The sequence below is a fragment of the Lethenteron reissneri genome, chromosome 30 (genome assembly GCF_015708825.2).
Source record: "Lethenteron reissneri isolate LAM-NWPU_2019-01 chromosome 30, ASM1570882v1, whole genome shotgun sequence".
NCBI lineage: Eukaryota > Metazoa > Chordata > Hyperoartia > Petromyzontiformes > Petromyzontidae > Lethenteron > Lethenteron reissneri.
Window position 1 is genome coordinate 10,203,718 of NC_083808.1, and position 22,331 is coordinate 10,226,048.

At 46.7% G+C, this 22,331-nt stretch overlaps 1 protein-coding gene across 1 annotated transcript in view; it reads right to left on the reverse strand.

Moving 5' to 3' along the window:
• Positions 1–22,331, reverse strand: part of LOC133349520 (sorting nexin-5-like) — a 67,016-nt gene that overhangs the window by 13,579 nt on the left and 31,106 nt on the right. Inside the window, exons 7-11 of the mRNA XM_061563048.1 lie at positions 21,717–21,791; positions 20,972–21,002; positions 20,172–20,259; positions 11,030–11,069; positions 4,300–4,386 (exon numbers count right to left, since the gene is read on the reverse strand). Coding sequence (XP_061419032.1) covers positions 4,300–4,386; positions 11,030–11,069; positions 20,172–20,259; positions 20,972–21,002; positions 21,717–21,791 — 321 coding nt within the window. The remainder of the gene's footprint in view (positions 1–4,299; positions 4,387–11,029; positions 11,070–20,171; positions 20,260–20,971; positions 21,003–21,716; positions 21,792–22,331) is intronic.

A 22,331-nucleotide genomic window follows, 5' to 3' on the forward strand; every position in this document is an offset into this window, starting at 1 on the left:
AGATTAAAAATGTTCAATATCTCATTTCAATATATCAGAGCCGCAAGAATTTACTAAAATTCACTTTTTCTTTTGGTATTCATACATTTATGAAGTACAAATTCAAAGTGCTATCTTTAAGCTTGCACTCAATCTCTCTCGATTTGTTTCATAACTCACGTAGCAAAGACACATTATATCTTACAGTGAACTTAGTGCATTTACACTTTAAAGCTTTATATGGCACCGATAAATGTTGGTGAAATCTTTTTTTATGATCCTGCTTTCTTTGTACTTGATTGAGCAACAGACTATCCGTCGATTTCATTCCGTTATGTTCTTACGTCGAGCGTACATGTGAATGAATGTGTGTACGTATGTACTACGCACATATGTAAATACACTTCACTTGGCATTTTGTCTGTGTGTATTGCATTGCACTTAAGGTGACACTTCATGTATTTAAACGGTGAACAGTGGCACAGTGGTGAGTGAACTGGTCTACGATCCTGATAAAACTGTGTTCTCTTCTTCAAACTGTATAATCCCAGTAGCAAATGGTATCTAAAGCAAGTTTTGACCTTCCCTTCGTTGATTCGGGCCGAAATTTATCACTAAATGCAGTGTGAGCATGCGCATTGGTGTTGTTGTACTGGCCTCATCACCTTCCTATGAGCTATGCTGGCCTGGATAGGTGCTCGCTAAAAAAGGACTCATCGCAACAGTTTAGAAAAACTAATATTTAGCGAATTATTTCACGTGTGACATTCACACCGTTAGAGCACCAGATATATAAGAAAAATAGATTTTTTAAAAAGTGTCAATGTTCTGTGAGTTGACGTCAGCCCACAGAGCCACAGACCCATGTGACAGCCAAACTACTGCAGCACGTGCAGGGCAACCAGTTCGCCCGGCACACCCTGACGGACTTCACAGCCGGAGACGATGTGCACCATGGTCTCCTGCTCCCCGCATTCACACAGCGGCGGCTGTCGCGTACTACGCCCCATCGATGTTCGGAAGCAGCACAAATCCCCTGGTCACACCAGAAGCGGTTCAACTAAATGCACTGGCGCCTTGGGAGGTCGAAGCCAGGCATCTAGACCGACGGATCTCCGATGAGGTCCTTGTTAAGCACACAAATCTCCATTCCTCACCCGAGGCAGTGCGGGTATCCCGCATACTCGAGTCTTCGGGTTGTAGTAATACCCACACTGGGTGTCGGGACTTCAGACGCACGGGTGGAGGCTTGAAGATATCGACGTGAAGGGGCAACTCCGGTGCCGCATATACCTTGTCCAGCATCTTGGCGACCAATTTTTGGTGGGGATATGTTGCAAAGTACTGGCAGCCACGTTAGTGGGGTTGTCCTGATTGCATGGTGACATTCAGCTCCTGTAAGTGTCCACCAATTTGTTGTGAGCTGATCGAGTCCATACGGGTGTGGGACACCAGCGCCCCACATTGAGCTAGCCAGCTGGGCTGCCACGAGCGCAACTTGCTGGCTGCCTTCTCAAGGTGTGGACGGTACGGTGTCAGACTCGTGTCCAACGTCACTCCAACAACTGGCCATTCAGGTGCACTTTGACATCATAGGTGGCTCTGGCATTACGCAGGTGGAGCATACTGCAAATGGTCTTGATTGTGCTGGGCTGTCGTAGCCATCTGCCGCAGTAGTCCGCTGCTATGGCCAGGCCACTGCGATGCAGATGTCATCCACGTAGACAAATAATTGTGACTTTATAGTCGGTAGGTCGTTGATGTAAATGTTGAAGAGTGCTGGGGGCAATAACAGACCCATGAGGCAGTCCATTCTTTTGTATCTTCAAGGAGCTGACCTTGTTGTTCATGTTCACTTGGAAGCAGAGGTTTCTGAGAAGAAGCTTGATGTTGTTCACATTCTCAGCACGGCAGGACTCATGCCAGCTTTTGTAGAAGTTCAGTGTGCCAGATCCTATCATATTCTGAAGTAGGATATGTTTGTAGTTATCAATACGATGGCAATAAATACAAGTACAGTAGAATCTATATCTAGCTGGGTGGTACTGTGATCAACTCAACTTAGTCGAGTTTAAATGCCAGTTATGGCCAACTTGACCCATGGTTCTTCTACAGTCAATAGCATGAGTATTACTCTGCGATGGTCTGGGATCATCAAGTCCTGGGCCTTGAAGCTGGTTCGAGGACATTGTCTTAGCTCTTGCCCTAGACCGTGGTCTCAGGGTTATGGCGTCGGCCAATGACTTGGCTTTGAGGCACCAGCCGAGACACTTGCTTTGGCCTAGAGGAATCGGCCTTGACTGGCCTTGACACTGACCTTGACACTGGCCCTGACACTGACTTTCACATCAAAGGCCCCTGGGCTTGTGGCGTTTGGCCTCTGCCATTGTGAAAACTCAACAGTGGGCATTCTATGGAGAAACCCAGCTCCCGCAATGAGACTGTGGAGTTGTCTCCACTGCCCCAGGGCCACCCTGCTGAGGTGCGTGCTGCCCTGTTGCTCGCTTGGAACAGGGAGAGCTTTGACTTTGCTTGGGTAATTGTAGTAATGCAAGAGGTGATCACCACCTCACCTGGTTAATGGCCTTTAAAATTAAGATGCCGTAAAAGCACTGTGCGTGCGTAACAAGCGGCGCGTGCAGCTGTGTGCAATCGATGTGCGAGTAATTAGCCTGAAGTGGCTACTTATTAGCATGGATTTTTCACCGCCCTTCCCGTCTTACACGGGGGGGGGGGGGAGATAAAAACCCCACAAATGACTGCTTCTCTTGTGTTAATGAAGGACGCATACAAAGACTAGCAATGATGCCACCAAGGCTGTCAATAATGTCTACATTGTTTAGCATTCATTATCGGAGTGATTTTGAATGCAGCTAGTCCATATATGTAGTAGTGTAAATGGGTAATGTCACGGTAACAGCATTACAAGAATACTGCGGGCATATTGAGCACCATACTCATACCTGTCAACCTATACGGTTAACCCGTATTATTGTACAAGAAAATTGAGTTTTCAGGTCCAGTCCCGTACAGCCGTTTCAATATGGGTAAATTTTTGTTGGTCTTATTTGTATGTGTTTCTCCCTTGTGATGGGTACTTTGTAGGATGAACATTGAGATGTATAAGGGGCACGGGGTGACCAATAAGGTCTGAATTTGTCTGTAATAAGGTAGGGTGCTGATAAGGGGTTGACAGGTATGTATACTGAAACGGGCTCTTTAATATACTTCGCCAAGCTGCTGTGTAAACAAAATATTTAGACACTCTAGAACCCCAAATTATGTTTACGTATTAAAAAAAAAATCAGGTTCTGAGTCTCATGCTGCAATCACGCTAACGCGTAATTGACCATATGCAGAGCATACGTGTGCGATTGCAATGCCTGCACATACAGGCGAAATACACTAGCCTCATATGAAGTAGGTGTGTGTGTGTGCCCCTCTACCCTGGAATATCCTTGCAAATGAGATTTTCCATCTCAAAGGGATTTTCCAGGTGATATACTTTAATAAGTGAAAGCCAAATACAACGAGCCAATAATTCGGCGGGCTTCATAACCGTGCACACGAGCTACAACCACATCACCCTGATTGCACCTGATTGTGTCGTATCTCAAAAGGGAAGGAGGGCTGCCCCCCCTACTTGGATGAGTTCGTCACCAATGCATGTCAGGTGTCACGGCTTTTGGGAGCGCGGACTGTGAGGTGGCCAGGAGATGGTAGGACGCATTTATTGGGGCTCAGGTGGACTTTAATGTATTTGTGTTTTCGGTTGGTAAGCAAGTGCGTAGAACTGAACAGCACATCAGAAAGCTATACAGGAGTCTAACTAACTGATTGAGTTTATACGCGGCACATGGGTCAGAGTTTCCCAAACACGTTGACGTGACCCACCATGCCAATACATCTTTCCGTGTTTACCAATTACTCCCATTCAAATACAAATTAAGTTGCTTCACGCTGCTCGCGCCTGATGATTGATAAACGCTATGCAATTAATGCTGTCTGTGTTAATAGAGAGCTGATTCAGATTTAGCCCCTGGTATGCGTGTGGAGTACACGTTTTCTCTGTGCAGCAGACAGTGTGAATTGCTTCGAGCACCACATGGGATATTAACAATTATCAGGCGCATGGAGCGACTTAATTTGTATTTGAGTACATTGGAACGACGTAGCATGGTAGAGTGGTGGGTCACGTGGACTGTAGCTCGGGAAACCCTGATATAAATGCTGAGCAAATCAAAGTAAATCAATGCAACTTGGAAACAGAACTTGACGAGAGCTGAGCCCCTTGTCATCACTGACGGGTGCTGCACCCACCTTCTCAGCCTCCTGGTGGTGCACGTAGTGCTCCAGGTGGAGCCCCAGAGTCCAGAGTTCACTCGTCACCAGATCCTCCATCCCACCCTGGCGACAGCGGAACAAAGCGGAACGATGTGGGAGCCTTCCCCGCGCCGTCTGCTCGCATCTCGAGCGCACGGGCCGGTCGCGCAGCAGTGGAAACACCGGAGCGCGCTGCCGAGGCAGCCGTTCGCGGCGCTCCTGACAACAAAGCACCTGCAGCAGCTCCCAGGTGGCCCTGCAGCCTGCTGAGTAGCTTCATGGCTGAGAGAGAGAGAGGGGTCGGGCTTGCCGAGGTGACGGGGTCATTTCAGGAAATTTTTCACGTCCCAGGTTTCGTTTCTGAAAAAATACATTGTATCTGAAAGGCTTTCATCTGATCGTAAATAATGTGTGTGTGTGTGTCTGGGAAACTGGTGGCACAGTTGTTGGCAAGCTGAGCTGCGATCCCAGTAACCCGGGTTCAACGCCAACTGCAGAACATCATTGGACGATGGTATCTGATCCTGCCTTAGGCTTTTCCAAGATGAACTTGACCTTGTGCATTGTGTGTATTGCTAGCCACACTGAGTCCTTGTGTTTGGCCAATATTTACAGGTATTCAAAAGCAACACTTGCTGGAATATTCTGGAAGGCTGTATGCTTTCGGAAGGAATATGCTTAACTTCGCTGAAAATAATTTGTAAAATGTATTTGTAAGTGACAAACTTATTAGACAAAAACTAATTCAAAAGAAACAGCAGCCCGCACATCCATTAAACATGATCCTTCACCATGCACACGCACTTGGCCGTGCACCAGCCAGCCAGGCAGGAATCCAGCCAGTGAAAGTTTTTCTAGGTTACTATGATATTAATACATATTTCACACAAAGCTCGGTAATGGGCTTTGCCCACTTTCAATCAGCTTTACCATGACCAGGGGTTAGTAACCAAAATAACAATAAGAGAGACTTTTTCGATTTTGGTCAAAAAAAATCTCAAGATTTCAAGAGCCGCAATGCGTGTGAATACGAGAGACAATCCTTAATAAATAACATCTCGAAGCGGTCCTTAAAGATCCGCAGATTGCCAAACCCTCCGAAACAGTTGGGTCACGTGATATAAGATAATGGGCATTGAACACTTTTCATTGTTTAGCACGTGACTTCAAGTAATGTATGGCTTTCGAGAGACCCTACCCAATGAATAAATGCAATATATCTCCAGGCTATAATTTTTTGGATGACCAAAAATACAATATATAGTTTTCAAGTTTTTACGGTGACAAGCATAGACTCAACATTATATTTGCCAAATCCTTTCGAGAACATTTAATGTATGTTAGTCGTATTCTTAATTTCTGTCATGATCATCCATTTATTTTAGATACACTATTCATAATTTTTCTCACCACGTGGGAGCCCATTAGAATAATATTTTCTCAAAGTTGACACCAATGTACAGTAGTTATACGTTCTAACTACAAAAACATTATCTCCATTTAGCCATACAGATTGCAGTCTGAATGTTCCATTGCGCATCTGTGCGTTGACCAAGGCTAATTGTGATGAAATTATATCAGGCTCATTGTGGCAGCCCACAGTCCTTTGCCCCGAGTGAAATAACACAAGCGCATCGACATCATGAGCTTAGAAACGACACCGTCCGAGTAAAACGTACACCGTCGTCCTCGGTCAGGGTGCATAAACGCCGAGATCAGCACGCAGCCACTCGCTCACGACCCTCTGCGCACCGCGCGGGGATTTACCGTGATGCGTAATAATTGGCGGTGGGCTTTGCGGCGACAATGCATCAATTACGGGGCGCGTAGTCAGTCATGGGGATGGCCAATTAAAACGACCCAAAGATGCTACTCTTGTGATTCTTGCTAAGTTTTCTTTTGAAGTCCTATTGCTGACCAATTTGCTTTCGACGGTTGCACACGGAGGACTGTTTGCTCCCCCACCCGGGACTGTGCGAGCCTTTTAGTTTCCGACCTGTCACTTCCCACGAGCTTGCTAATCCGAGGGTCACGGTGTGGCCACGAAGCCGTCCACTCTCATTCCGGTAACAACCGGAATGAGATGATGAAAGCCCTCTGCAATACGTCGCCTTGCATCATGCAATTTGGTGTCCTGAAGTCCTTTGGTTGCAGGCTGCTTATAAATCCACTGCTGAATGAAGGCTTCTTTGTGCCGTTTCAGTTATGAGGACCTGTTTGATGAACCATAATTCGCTCTGCTGGTCCGTGGGGGTTGGTGAAGGAGGGGTTTGGACCTTTAAGACATCAGTCGCCACAAATGTTAGCCGTGGGTTGGGAATCGAACTTTCACGAATGGGTTCACGGCGCAGTGAGCTAACCACTGTGCCGCCACTCCTCCCTTGTGTATCGTAGGGGGCCGATGTTGCCGTTCGTTGCGCCGTACCTAAAAGCCAGAGTGTGTCCCCATCGACAAGCGTGGGGGATGGCACTGATCTCGATTGGCAGTCAGGAGCCGGTGGCAGTAACTCAACCCTCCCATACTCTTTGGGTCTTTCGGTAAAGTCACACAGCAGTGCTTTCCAGAGGACAATGGTGACCACCGTTATTGGCTCTTCACAAATTGGTACGTATTGTATCAATCCATGAATGATGACAAGCTGAGTCAACACACGGCCGGGATTAGAACTCAAAATCTCCAACTGAGTCGAATTCTCTGCTGCTGAAAATTGTGCTATTATTGCATCACTGTATATTGTTTTCTTTAATTCGTGTTTTAAATACGTTACATTGATTGGTAGTGTAGTTGTTATTTCAGGTGAACTCCTCTTTTCATTACCCATTACCTGCCACTTCTATTATCCGTGGGAGCCGTTGAATCTGGAGATACTCCTATAAATCAGCGACACTATTATTCCAATTATACGCAGCTACCTGGGTTATTCTCCTGAGGACAAGTGCAGTAAAATCGCACCTAACCCCCCCCCCCCCGGATAATGGGATACACGATATTGGTCCCCCACATCACCATGGACATTTCCTGAGCATGTTCAGTGCTCAATGCAATAGGCACAACCCATAGAGCCAAGCCTTGTGTGCTTATATTAGAAGTATCCTTGAATCAGAAGTTTCCCTTCGACTTCTGCCTGCATCAGTGCAATCTAAGCATGTGTAGCTTATATGAGAACTGAGCTAATATAAGGTGTGCTTACAGCCAGCTTATGCTGTTGTAACAGCAATACTAAGATATTGAACAGAGCCAATGTGTTTGGGATATGGTACAGGCTGCACTGCACAATTTATTTTTGGGGATGTGCGATTGTCTCATAGGTATGAGAAGGCGTGTGCTGGTCACAGAAGTAGCACAGGCATTAGCGGCGGTTGCTGTTTTGATAGAAAATAGACTGATTAACACCGCCTACAATGCCCATTCATCTCACCGGTTTAGTCATTGGGTCTGCAAATCAATAGGCATGATATGATGTATTGAAGTTTCTGATTGCATAACATGGATCCTGTTTTTCAAACAGAACATTAGTCAACTGAAATTCATATTTATTTATGTACGTACGTACGTGAGTCTTTGCGCTTAAACATGTTTGTTTTTGTCAACACTTCCTGCACGAGACCAGCATCATGTCAAAGTTTCCGCTTCAGAAAATGGGAAATCGGGCGATGTTCATATCCCACAGAGCCAGTGGTATGAATTCCACATTCCCATGGCAGTCACCATTCTAAGTGTAGGATGACCACTGGTGACTTCCTGCAAAGTGTTACTCTCATATTGTGTGTCCAGGAGGTGTGCAGGGTGTACGTATGTATCGTGTACACTATACTTTATGTAATATACACAGAGACATTTAATGTTTTAGAAGCCATCAATCTCTTGGTATGGTGGCCAACGGTTGTAATCCATCACTCTGTGTGGCAGGTTGGATAGATTATACAGAGATTGGCAATAACATGCAGCAGTACAGCAAGTAGGTTGACAACCTATCTACCTGGTCGTGATTTTGGGATCTCAACAGTACCGGCGTATTGTCCCTGACATGCACATTACTAGTCTCCTCCAGAGCCACCTACAAATAATTTATTTAATGTTCAAAATATATATATATTTTAAGTTATCCTAGATTAATATGGGCAAAGTCGAGCCACACAGAAATTATCTTCAAGTGCTTTTATGCGCGCACGTTCTTCAACTTCCAAATTCAAGCAATTTTCATGCATTTATAATGGTTTTCAAGTGATTCAAACGACATGGGTATCCGTGAACTCACTCTGGGCTGTGCCCAAAGGGGAGATAGAGTAATGAAATCAGGGCAGGTGTCAGAAAAAGATGAATTACAGCCGCATGAGACAGGAGGTATGCACACCATTATGCACAATAAATATGCCCTTTGTCAGTATCATTCGCTGAGTGAGATGGTTTTTTTTAAACTAAGTATGCTCTGTGCAAAATGAGCATTGATTGTCCAATGGAAAAAACTGGCCCTGTCATAGGAATATGGAAGTTACACAAACTCAGGGCTGCCAATGGAGATGAGCACCACTCCATGCTTTCATGAGGGAGACACTATGACTTGACATCATGTGCACACGCACATACACTGGATTTACAATTAAACGTATGAAGATACAGTTTACTTACACAAAATGCAGTCAAACGTCACGAATCTGACGCAATGGGATGGATCGGGTGAACAGAAATTGGCCGTTACACACCACGCACAAATTGTGCCCGTTAATTGGTCAGGGCGGACATATAAAGGTCGGATATGCAACGTTGTACCGTAAAAAGAAAGCATTATAAGTGTATTAATTCTGAACAATATTTTATGGATGCGTAAATAGATACCAGATCTGGTCTTGAATGCGATAAAAAAAAGTTATTTTCTTTAAAAAATATATATCCTATTGACTTTTTCAGATATTTTTATTATTAAATTTTTTAAACAATACCCTGAGCCAAAACGCACATTGGGAACCCAGTGGTGTTTAAACACACAAACCCACAATTGCATTGTCGACAATAATCATGCTTGTTATTGTTTTTTCATTATTGAGCATGTGAGCCATGCTGTCCATACGGGGAGCTGTTGCGGCTACGTTTGTTTAACCCTTTCCCGTTCCGTCTGCAAGTTGCAAGGTGGATCCCGGTCACCGCTGAATCTCGGAACGCGCAAGCGGCTCGGCATTAACACAGCGTGCTTCAAAAAAATGTTTCGAGAATTTGCAACAATACCACAAGAAATGTGCCTCCCGGCGTCTGGAGACCACCTGGGAGAAAATTCCAGGCACGCGTTGACAATTATGGCGAACAAGTGGAGACTCTTTGACTTTTTGAAGCTTTTAACAATACATTTGTCATCATGTTACAGTGTATTATCCATTCTTTTTCCATTAAAAAGATAGTTCCATGTAAGTGTTAACATTTTTTTAAGCACCCTGTATTATTTTTAGAGGTATAGCGCCGTTGTGTTTAAAGACATTGTACTCACTGCAAAGAACTGTAGCGACACGACCGCACTCTATGATACCTGGCGTGCCAAACTGTGCCATTACACCCTCCCGCATGGCCTTTTTCTTCCAATTCCGTTACCATGACGTACGTTCCGATGACGTGTGTTCTGATGACGTGCGTTCCCATGACGGGCGCGTACGTTAATAATCTCTGCAGTCAGAAATCTGAAACCACTTCACGTTCCTCTTTACTTTTGGCGCAGGTGCTACGCAGCCATTTTACCTCTAAAACTCATTTAAAGAGCTTTGAAAGGAGTTTCTCTGTGGACCCTTCCTTGAATAGACAACAAATGCGATCGTGCGCTTTTAAAAACAAACAAACAAACCGATTCTATACGGAGTGGTGAGGATCATTAGTGAAAGTGTTGCGTGTAAATACAACTATTTATTCTCTCGGTTTTTTGTGTAAGGGGGATAACAACCAGAAGAGGCAATGCACGTGCTGTTGGTATTTATATTTTTAATAGTTGCTTTGTTATCGTTTTATTAAAGCCTAAGGGCTTTTTTATTTTACAAAAAATTCAATGCCGAGGAAAATAAATGGTTCAACTGAGGTGAACCAAGGCGGGATGGCGCACCCACATTTGCATCGTCTCTTTTTAATGCCAGCATCTAATAATAGTGCCTTTTGTTAATGCTTTGAATGGAGGCTGATTGATAATAATGTGTGCTCAAATATAGCCGCTGCATACAAAGACGCACATGCCCCCATGCAAGCCACATACCCCTGGTAATGTAATTAAGAATTCACATTCCTACACAACTGCAACTGTACCACACTTTACGAGTGTCTCTCCCACTTGGCTGTGATGGGAATTTTAAATAACGCTACTGTTTACGAAGGCTGGGAACTGCTTCACCATCTACTTGTAAGGCAACTTGCTTATTGGGTTTCATGCTGTACGTGAGCAATTCAATGTCAGGCACACGACCTTAAATATCGTTCTGTTTAATATCAAGTATCAATTTATTAATTCTGACAGAAAGCTATTTGGTGACATTTGCAAGTATTCGACACTATATGGTGCGGTGTTTAGGAATACTGAATGCACATTGTTTGGTCTTAAAAGGAGTCATGTTTCATTAATTTGTCGAATTGGGTGTGGAGCACAAATGGTAGATTTCTAGACTCGTCAACACAGCCTTAACATTTACGCGGATCTGCAGTTATTTGTTTTTCAACATGTATTTTAAATGCAGCTACACAGCAGAGAATGGCGTTTACCTTTGCAACGTGCATCGCGTCCGACAACTTTATGAGTGTCCTGCAAAGTGAACAAAACAGGAGAGAGTGCATGAGACACTACGGCAGGGAACAACATAAATTAATCCATTCATAGCTCCTGGGACACTCACACAGGCATGCTCATACAAAGACAAAGATCCCCCGTAATGCCTTAACAGACTGTAGGGGCAAGTGCTGTTAGCGAGCACCTATGAAGGCCGGAACGGTACACGAGGGGGTGGGGTGGCCAGCACCACGCCCGACCGCCTTTGTCTCCCCAGTGGCGATGTTTTACACACCGCACCAGGTACTCATTTGAGGCTGAGTAGACCTAGGGGAGGCCCAGGACCGGTTCATATAATCGTCACTGGTGTTAGCCGTGAGTGGGAATCGAACCCAGATTGCTGGGTTCATAGCGCAGCGCGTTAACCACTACACTACCACTCCCCATTCTCATACACACACACAGGCAACATAGACAAATATCCATTAATATACTTTATGGGACATTGCACGAAAGGATCGGTGGCCAACACCAATCAAGCCTTTGTCTCCGCTGATATTTACACATTACACCAGGCAACTCATTTAAGGCTGCGTCATCGACCAAGGTGAGGCCCAGGACTGGTCCAAATATTTGCCGCTGTTATTGGTCACGAGCGGAAATCGAACTCGGGTTTGCCGGATTCAAAACGCAGTATGCAAACCACTACCCTACCACCACACATCCACACGCGGCAGCACACACAGACTGAACCACAAAGACAAGCATTTTTTCTCTCCCAAAACCTGATCAACATTTTTTTTTGCACAAGCACAATGAACTTTTTACTTTCTTTTCCAACTTCATCATTTTAAATCCCATCCGCAAACAAAAGCTCCCCCTGGTAATTTCCCAATCGCACAACAACACCTTAACTATCTCGGCAAGCCTGCTGCGTGCAATTAACCTCATTTGCAAAAATACTAATTAAAAACGAATTAGAGGCTTCCAACCAAACCAAATATCTACCTCCCTTTCATCTGCCTTTTCTTTTTCATACTTCCTCTGATGATGACCTTTTTTCCACAGCACATTGATTAAACTGTGTATTTACCACTCATTTAATTGGCATTCATAGTGGGTCATGACAAAAGCAGACAAAATAAGACAATTATTCATCATTGGCGCCGTGGTCCATCCACTGATGGATGGAGGACTCCCCATTCTGTCACCATCTCTCAACAGTCCCACAATGCAACGGTCCATCTCGCTCCTCTGTATGAGCCGATTTCATAACTCCACCACCGTGGTGGTCACCCTCTCAGGTGTGTGTTCCTCCTTTTGGCAGCCATTCCCTCCCATCAGCCATTGTCTCTAGCAGCGATGTGGCCATGCGCTGCGAGGTGGCTAAGAGATGGAGTACAGAATTTGATTCTCAAATATATCTATGCGGAGCTCCGAGTGATTTCCTCTTCCATACGGGCTTTCTGTGGGTACTCCGGTTTCTTCACACATGCCAAATATTCAATAAACGTGGCCAATCATCCCAATGTAAAAACCTTCCTGATACAAAAGTCTTGAGACTCAGTGAGGCTTCTGTTTTTTTTTAAATCAAAGGTAAAGGTGCAGTCCTGTAATATCCTGCTCGCACCACTGCTGACAGACTAAAGAGACTAAAGGGAGCTCTAGAGGGCCCCTCCACAGGGTGATTTGACTAAATCTTCAATGCTGTTCAGACGTCTTGAAAGAGGTGGGAGTGCCCATGCTTATTCCACCACACGCAACCTGACAGTAAACACAGCTCATTGATACTGCTGGATGGACAGTGGTGGGGGAATTTAAGAAACTTGCAATATCATTTCAACTGCTGCACCAGAAGATCAAAACAGCAAATTGTGGATTGGAAGTCCGGTTTGCTGACCATTCATTACACCAAACCAAAATCGCAGAGCCCTCTTTGTAAAGGGCTGATTATACAGGAGGTGTTAATTCCAGATTACAATTTGTTTCCCAATTAGCAGTCTTATTGCATTGCTCTTAAAATATAGTCGTAATAACAATGGAGGTCATCTGCCTGAGCTGATTTGCACTGCAGGCAATTATGTGAGCAATATTTGAAATTCCTCATGTGATACAGTTGTACATGTTTTTGTGAAAATTTATTTTGTTTGCTTGTCATATTGTTTACCCAGGTCATTCTTGCAAATACGGCTGCCCGTAGTCTCTCTTGAGTTCTCACCGGGTTCAACAGGTGCACGGTTCGAATCAAGAAAGCTGCACTGGTTAACACTGCAGGTGTATTAACCGTAAAATACGCACCGTCTGCTCGCACAGTGGGATCTTAACGATCCCATCATGTCACTCGAAGGAGCGCGTTCCATTCTATGCTGCCATCACGGCCCAAAAGTTCGGGGGAAAAAAACCTCGCAAGCTACTTAGTGGGGAAACGTGTTGAAATAATTACTCCCTTAACGCAAAAAACTTAGCCCAACCCTCCGAAAAAAGAGACTTGGGGTTCACCAACGTAATCCTGGGTGAAAAAAAAAATAATAACTGGAAATTAGTTCATATTTATATCAAGAAGAGACTTATAGACACTGCACACATATTAAAACATCCCTGCATTATTAGTAGGTTTGGCCACGTCTCCATTGAATATTTTGCATGCGCGAGGAAATTGCGGTAGCACCCTGGTTTACGTCAGTGATGCGTTCCTAAAGAGTGCGACGACGAATATCATAATGATGTAAATCAAAGCGAAAGACAACGGAGGGTACATTTAAGCTGTATGTTAACACGCGCATCTTCATCCTAGACGTACCCACAACGCTCCATTAGATTACAAAACATAGTGTATTCAACACTAGTGTACAGCAGTAAACTTTAACACAAATGATGCAGGGTACAACAAGGTACACTAATAACAATTACAAAAACATTGCACGTAAATAATCTGTCGTACTCTAGAGTACGGTTCATTTCTTTATGCGTGACGCAAAGTAGCTCGTGTACAGGGTAGTAGGCGGAGGCGATGGCTGAGAGGCGACGGACACGAGAAAGGACGGAGGACGAGGCTGCCAGCGACACAAATGCGGGGTCGAGGCGACGCAAGCCACGTGCAGTCGTGGTTTTGATAAAGAGACGACGTATTCGCGAAACGACGTAAAAAGGGGGCAGCCGTAAATCGGGGCGTCACTATAATTGGGAGGAAAAGTCCACATCTGTGAGGGGGGCTATCCCGAAAACAATCCACGCAAACAGATCACAAACCGACTTTCTGTATTGCCATCTCCTGACCACCTCACAGCCTGCTGCATAACGCAAATAGCTGGGAGGCTGTATTCCCGTTGGGCGGTGATAGTGCAGTCATGCACCTGCCGTTCCCTAATCATCGCTGTCATCAGCTCACTGCTGGAAGGAATCCTCTCCATGCTGACATGGCTGTTATCACAGGGGGCCGCGTTCTGCAGCAAGTGATAGGCAGTGGAGGGAGAAGGCTGTGTGTGTGTGTTGGGGGGGGGGGGGGCACGCTGCCCGGTGCCCTGGGCTATTTGTCCCTGCTGAGGTACAAGTAAGGATTGACGTTAATGTCCCTTCAAAGGTGACGCGTGCACGAGCAAACCAAGGCCCGTCTCAAATTGTGGACAATTGATGATGGTACGTTGCTGCTGCTGATGCTGCTGCTGTTGATGGTGCTGATGATGGTGCTGATGCTGCTGTTGATGCTGCTGTTGATGATGCTGATGATGGTGCTGATGATGGTACGTTGCTGCTGCTGATGCTGCTGTTGATGCTGCTGATGCTGCTGTTGATGGTGCTAATTGCTGATAACCAAAACGTATGGGGAGGCAGCCTTTCGAGTCTATGGTCCTCACCTTTAGAATGGCCTGCCTGAGGATCTGAGGGCATCAGAATCAGTGAATGTTTTTAAAACGAAATCTCAAAACTTACCTTTTTAGAATGGCTTTTAATAAGAATGCTCTGCTTGTGTGTTTATTGTGCTTTTTTAAATGACACTTTTAGTTTATGTTACGTAATTTTTTCAATCTATCATTCATTGCATTGTGTCAATCACTTTAAATGTGTCCCTTGAAGCACTTTGTGTTGCATTCTTTTCACGAATTGCGCTGCTGTGTAAGTAAAGTTTCATTTGACAATGATGTAGCTCTCCGATAGGTATTCGGGTTTCTGGAGAATGCTCCCAGCAGGTCGAGGGGAAGCGCGTGAAGACATCGTGCTGAATGAGCGGGCAGCATGACCCAGAAAAACATCGCAGTGATGGGCACGATGATTGCCGATTGCAATTGATAACATTACAATGATGATGGTTATCGCTGATAACTGATATTATGATGATTGCTGATGACTGCTTAAAGTTGATGATGGTGGTGATGATGATGATTATCATCATCAACTTCCTCATATGTAATTCACAACGCATCTCAACCCACAGCCACTAAAGGCATGCCTACAGATATATACATAATTAACCTGACGTGCTATACATCAGAAACATGCATTGACTATAAAACAGTAAATATTGTAAAATTACTTTGCACAAATATATAAGTGCTGTGAGATACAGTGTATAACATGAAACATATGGAAGACACATAAAATCAATTCCGTTTCATTAAAAACAGAATCAACCGTGTTTTTTTGTTTTGCCTAAGCGATTGACTCCGTACCCTGATGATGATTTGTCGTTAACAGCTGTTGGGAGGATGATGATGAATGTAAAAGGCGTTTCATTTGACGTAATAATGCGACCGACATACGTGGCAAGATGGGTCGGCGAAGAGGGTTGATGGCGTGCAAGGACTAACATTGCCGTTTCTGCGAGCGAGCGAGCGATGGAGCGCTGTAGGTCAGGCGATCCGCGCAGAAATAAATGAGTGCCAGGCTCTGACGGCGGCGGAGACAAAGGCAGACCGGGCACACTGCCAAGCGGCCACCTCGAATGAGCATCCCGTAATGGACATTAATGCAGCTCCTAGTAAGAAGTGGCTGACCCCACTGCGGGGGCGATAAGGCGGTGTGCATAGAAGGTGTACATGTGTTTTTGCGCGCACGTGTTTGCGTGTCAGCATGCCCGAGTTTGCAGGTGTGCATGGATGCATTTGTGTGTGTGTGAGTGTGGGGAGCGATAGTGTAAGCGGTTAGCGCGCTGCGCTATGAACCTAGCGACCCGGGTTCGATTCTCGCTCACGGCCAACACCAGTGACGATTATCTGAACCGGTCCTGGGCCTCCCCTAGGTCGACTCAGCCTGAAATGAGTACGTGGTGTGTAAACATCGCCACTGGGGAGACAAAGACGGTCGGGCGTGGTGCTGGCCACCCACCCCCTCGTGTACCGTTCTGGCCTTCATAGGTGCTTGCTAACAGCACTTGCCCCTACAGTCTGTTAAGGCTATACGGGGGATCTTTATCTTATTACAGTGTGTGTGTGTGCGTTTAGTGGTGCAGTATTGGGAGTACTGTAGTGGTGTAACTGTTTACGCACTATGCTTTATTCTCAGTTTTCTGGGTTCTGTTCTTGCCCATGGATAATGTCAGTGGCAAGTGATAGCTAAATCTGTCCTCTCCCTCCCCTGAGTCAACTCAGCACTAAGTGAGTGCCTGGTACTATGTGAAAACAGCACTTGGGAGACAAAGGTGGCCATTCACACCCACTCCCCTTGTGTGCTTAGGTGGCATTAACAGTTGCTTTCAATTCGCACCTGCCCTAGCAGTCTGTCTTTCTGTGTGTGGAGTGATGTAAATTTAAATTTGATTCCGAGCAGTTTACATTTAGAGTCTGATTTTTTTTTATTCTAAATCATCCTTTTATAAAGCTGAGCCAGTTGTGGAAATTACAAATTCCCATGGTGGGTACCAGCCCAGCCACGAGAAACACACTCTTGACTTTCCACAGAGTTGTACATACTTTATTGACCCTAAAGTATGATGGGCTGAATCAACTTCCAGCTCACAACCTACCAAATGGTAGTCGAGTGCTCTTATCGCAGCAGCACCACGAAATGAAACGTAGCTCACAGCCGAGCCCTGACGGTGGAGACACACACGTGGGTGTCTCATGCAATGCACTGATGGACGTTCGTAATAATTGACAGCACTTTGTCAATCCACGTAGGATATGAACGCCTGCCCATGCTGTGTGGGTAATGGAGGATTGTTTTACCGACGTAACCATCCGGATCAGGTACGGGTTGGTGAAGAGAGGGCCAGGATCAGTTTGGGACACTCGCCACTGACGTTAGCCATGGCCAGGAATCAAACGCGAGTGGTTTTAAGGCATACTACACGGACCACTGCACCACCACTTTCCTTAAATCAACAAGGAAGTGCATCGTTAAAGCACTTCTCTTTACGCAGATGTAAGTATTTTTTCCCCTGCCCCCTCCTCTTTAGGCCCCATGCTTTCTTCCGGAGACAGGTTTGGGAATTGTGAGACTTGGAAACTCTGGACTCAAGCTGCGTTGTTGATTTGAGCTAGAGGCAGCATGAGTGGGTAGTGGTGGGGGGTGTGAAAGCGTGGGGGGGGGGGGGGGTCCAGCAGTACGTAGTGGTGGGTGGGGGCAGCAGGCAGTGGTGGGTGGGGGCAACAGGCAGTGGTGGGTGGGGGCAGCAGGAAGTGGTGGGTGGGGGCAACAGGCAGTGGTGGGTGGGGGCAGCAGGCAGTGGTGGGTGGGGGCAGCAGGAAGTGGTGGGTGGGGGCAGCAGGATGTGGTGGGTGGGGGCAGCAGGCAGTGGTGGGTGGGTGCAGCAGGCAGTGGTGGGTGGGGGCAGCAGGAAGTGGTGGGTGGGGGCAGCAGGAAGTGGTGGGTGGGGGCAGCAGGCAGTGGTGGGTGGGGGCAGCAGGAAGTGGTGGGTGGGGGCAGCAGGCAGTGGTGGGTGGGGGCAGCAGAAAGTGGTGGGTGGGGGCAGCAGGAAGTGGTGGGTGGGGGCAGCAGGCAGTGGTGGGTGGGTGCAGCAGGCAGTGGTGGGTGGGGGCAGCAGGGAGTGGTGGGTGGGGGCAGCAGGAAGTGGTGGGTGGGGGCAGCAGGCAGTGGTGGGTGGGGGCAGCAGGAAGTGGTGGGTGGGGGCAGCAGGAAGTGGTGGGTGGGGGCAGCAGGCAGTCATGGGTGGGGGCAGCAGGCAGTGGTGGGTGGGGGCAGCAGGAAGTGGTGGGTGGGGGCAGCAGGCAGTGGTGGGTGGGTGCAGCAGGCAGTGGTGGGTGGGGGCAGCAGGAAGTGGTGGGTGGGGGCAGCAGGAAGTGGTGGGTGGGGGCAGCAGGCAGTGGTGGGTGGGGGCAGCAGGAAGTGGTGGGTGGGGGCAGCAGGAAGTGGTGGGTGGGGGCAGCAGGCAGTCGTGGGTGGGGGCAGCAGGCAGTGGTGGGTGGGGGCAGCAGGCAGTGGTGGGTGGGGGCAGCAGGCAGTGGTGGGTGGGGGCAGCAGGAAGTGGTGGGTGGGGGCAGCAGGAAGTGGTGGGTGGGGGCAGCAGGCAGTCATGGGTGGGGGCAGCAGGCAGTCATGGGTGGGGGCAGCAGGCAGTGGTGGGTGGGGGCAGCAGGCAGTGGTGGGTGGGGGCAACAGGCAGTGGTGGGTGGGGGCAGCAGGCAGTGGTGGGTGGGGGAAACAGGCAGTCGTGGGTGGGGGCAACAGGCAGTGGTGGGTGGGGGCAGCAGGCAGTGGTGGGTGGGGGCAGCAGGCAGTGGTGGGTGGGGGCAGCAGGAAGTGGTGGGTGGGGGCAGCAGGCAGTGGTGGGTGGGGGAAACAGGCAGTCGTGGGTGGGGGCAGCAGGCAGTGGTGGGTGGGGGCAGCAGGCAGTGGTGGGTGGGGGCAGCAGGCAGTGGTGGGTGGGGGCAGCAGGCAGTGGTGGGTGGGGGCAGCAGGCAGTGGTGGGTGGGGGCAGCAGGAAGTGGTGGGTGGGGGCAGCAGGAAGTGGTGGGTGGGGGCAGCAGGCAGTCATGGGTGGGGGCAGCAGGCAGTGGTGGGTGGGGGCAGCAGGCAGTGGTGGGTGGGGGCAACAGGCAGAGGAGGGTGGGGGCAGCAGGCAGTGGTGGGTGGGGGAAACAGGCAGTCGTGGGTGGGGGCAACAGGCAGTGGTGGGTGGGGGCAGCAGGCAGTGGTGGGTGGGGGCAGCAGGCAGTGGTGGGTGGGGGCAGCAGGAAGTGGTGGGTGGGGGCAGCAGGCAGTCGTGGGTGGGGGCAGCAGGCAGTCGTGGGTGGGGGCAGCAGGCAGTCGTGGGTGGGGGCAGCAGGAAGTGGTGGGTGGGGGCAGCAGGCAGTGGTGGGTGGGGGCAGCAGGCAGTGGTGGGTGGGGGCAGCAGGCAGTGGTGGGTGGGGGCAGCAGGCATTGGTGGGTGGGGGCAGCAGGCAGTGGTGGGTGGGGGCAGCAGGCAGTGGTGGGTGGGGGCAGCAGGCAGTCGTGGGTGGGGGCAACAGGCAGTGGTGGGTGGGGGCAGCAGGCAGTGTAGGGTGGGGGTAGCAGACAGTCGTGGATGATGTTACCTGAAAAATTCTCAAATCTTGCAGATACTTACCTGGGTTTTATGTCCCTGGCTATTTCACATGAAGTTGAAGCTTTGATTTTGAGATTATATATGTTCAAGTTACATTCGAATGTGTGTCCGTGGCAATCTATTGATATCACTAATGTCGATCCCATTAATTTTAATATTGATGCAGTGATAGCATCAGAGCTTGCTGTGGTTGGACACCTGACTGATGTGAAAGTATGTTTTTATTTTAAAATAATATCTAAAAACACGTTTGTTTTAGGTTACAAATTTACTTGAAGGAATTTCCACAAATACACTTATTATTATTAAACGTATTATATATTCTTAAAACTTGCTGAAGTAGTATTTGTACAATGTCTGGAATTCTGCCAAGTACACCCCTATTCCAGCTGTCAGATCAGGCTTTTAGTGGCATATGTATTTCTACGTGTGTGCGTAAATCTGATACTGGGCTCTCCGTAGGTCAACTCAGCTGTAAAGGAGTACCCAGTGCAGTCTATAAACATCAGCACTGGGGAGACATGTGGATGGACTTGGCTCCAGCCACACCACCTCATGCGCCGTGCCGACATCAATAGATGTTCACCGACAGACACTTGACCTGCCGAAGGGCGCACGTGGAATCACTGTCTTTGTGCGTGTGCGTCACATGTCACCTGCAGAAGAGCTTCTCGTTGTAGCTGTCATTCTCGGAGATCGTGGACAGCAACGTGGTAGACAAATGACCACAGGCCAGTGCAAGCCCTGAAGAAGAGAAGGCATGTCAAGGCTTCCCGATGGGCCTCCCACAGCAACTAAGGTAGAGGCACTGCCCCACATCAATATCATGTCTCTAAATCACATAAAGATCATTGCATAAATGATCACCCAGTAAAACAACACTGCGTCTCAAGAGCATCTTCACAGGTGGGTTCTGCTTGAGATGTTTGGCTGGTTATTTTTGTTTCTGTTTTTTAGAGCCGGAAGGGAACTGGAGCGCCTGGAGAAAGCCCACACTTACCATTCAATTTTTTTACAAATCACACGTGAACTTAAATATCACTCTTCCTAATAAAAACAAGCTATGAGACAATGCTTGGCTGTTAAAGAGCCAAAGCCAGAAGTGGAAATTCTTCATTTCCAGTCTGATGATTGCTGGGGAATTTCAACAAAACGGTACTTGCTTTATTGGCGATAACAATAGTATGGCTGAGTTGAACTCTAACACGTGTTGTACTTTTGCAACCTGTCCGATTGTGATCTTAGTGTTCTGACCACAAAGATACCCAGTAACCTACTTGCTACATAGCCCTTCACATTAATAAAAGTTTAATCTCTTCATGATCGACCACACCACCTCTATTCCAAGCATGGGCTTCAACTAGACATGGCTAAAAACATACTTCGGTGGAATCTCAAATGCAGGTTTAACGACGCATACACACTGACTTCAAATAAACTTCATGCAAAAACTTACTTTGCTCGGCCACTGCCAACTCCAGCAGTTTCTGTGATAATAGAAAAACAAAATCAGTCCATTGTATTGTGGATGTGTTTGCAAATGTGAAATGAGAAATTATGAACAACAAATATGTAAACAAAAATTTACGACACGACAGTAATGTGAATGGTCTTTACACAGAGTTATTTTCAACTCTTAGGGTTAAGACATTTTCATGAAAATCCTAAATAACCTTTCTTTATATTATGACGTTAAACATTAGAAAACAAGCAATCAGAATGAAAACCGATTCATGAATAAAATTGCTTCATTAAATCTCGCATCAATTTTTTTAAATATCTATCAAAGTTAATTGTGCTGCTTTTCTATTGGCTGGGTCAGGACCACGTGGCTTGTGTCACATTATTAGTATTGCAGTAAATGGTACGTTTGCATTAATATTCCACTGAATGAAAAGCAATTTGTGCAAATTTGAAACTGTCTTTTCAGAGTTGCATTTTAATGCGAAATGTTTACTTTGCGCTTTGACGTGTTAATATTTGTCGCTGAAAATATAATGACACAAAATTACCCTGGAAAGATGGCTAATCTCCTAAAACTATGCAAATAAATAGAAGTTGCCCGTTTAGATAATGTATGCTTTTAAACGCGAAAAGGCAGCGAAATATATAAATAGTCGCACTGGTATGAGGGAACAAATACACAATTGTTGTAGCGCTGTTGAATTGCAATAATTTTAAATGTAGCTAAAGGCTCTTACCTCCAACGCAGCTTTGGATTCATTGATAAGGGTCGTGTTGACTTGCCTCTCCTGTTGAAATATGGGGTCGTTGTCCTGAGCAATACAAATGAGTTGTAAAAAGTAATCAATTTATTATCCCATACATCAAGAATGCATTCTTCACAGTATGATGATGAGTGCACACCAAACGTCACTCCTCGACCCGCACTCAAATGCAATCGCAGCGTTCATAATTCATACTCTGCTTGCTGCTTCTGCAGTCTTGAGATATGGCCATATGTAGGTAATCTCCAAATACACATTATATTATAAGAGAATTTCATTTTATGTAAATCTGCTCATTTTTGTGAGAATATCAAAAAATCTATTATCTCGCGTACACATCTATATATGTGTATAAATTGTTTCTTTTTTTTATAGAGGAGAGTCATTTATATTCATTTGGAAAGTAATCAGTGCAAATTAAACACCGTTTCTTATTGGTAGGTATTCATGGCGGATATGCAATCCATGGTTTTGTGTACGGGTTTGATGGATCACAAAGATTTGATCGTGTCAATCACTCCTGACTCGCGAGACGACGAGGTGGCCGATGTGTGGCAGTGCAGTAAGTTTGCTGATCTATCCATATGG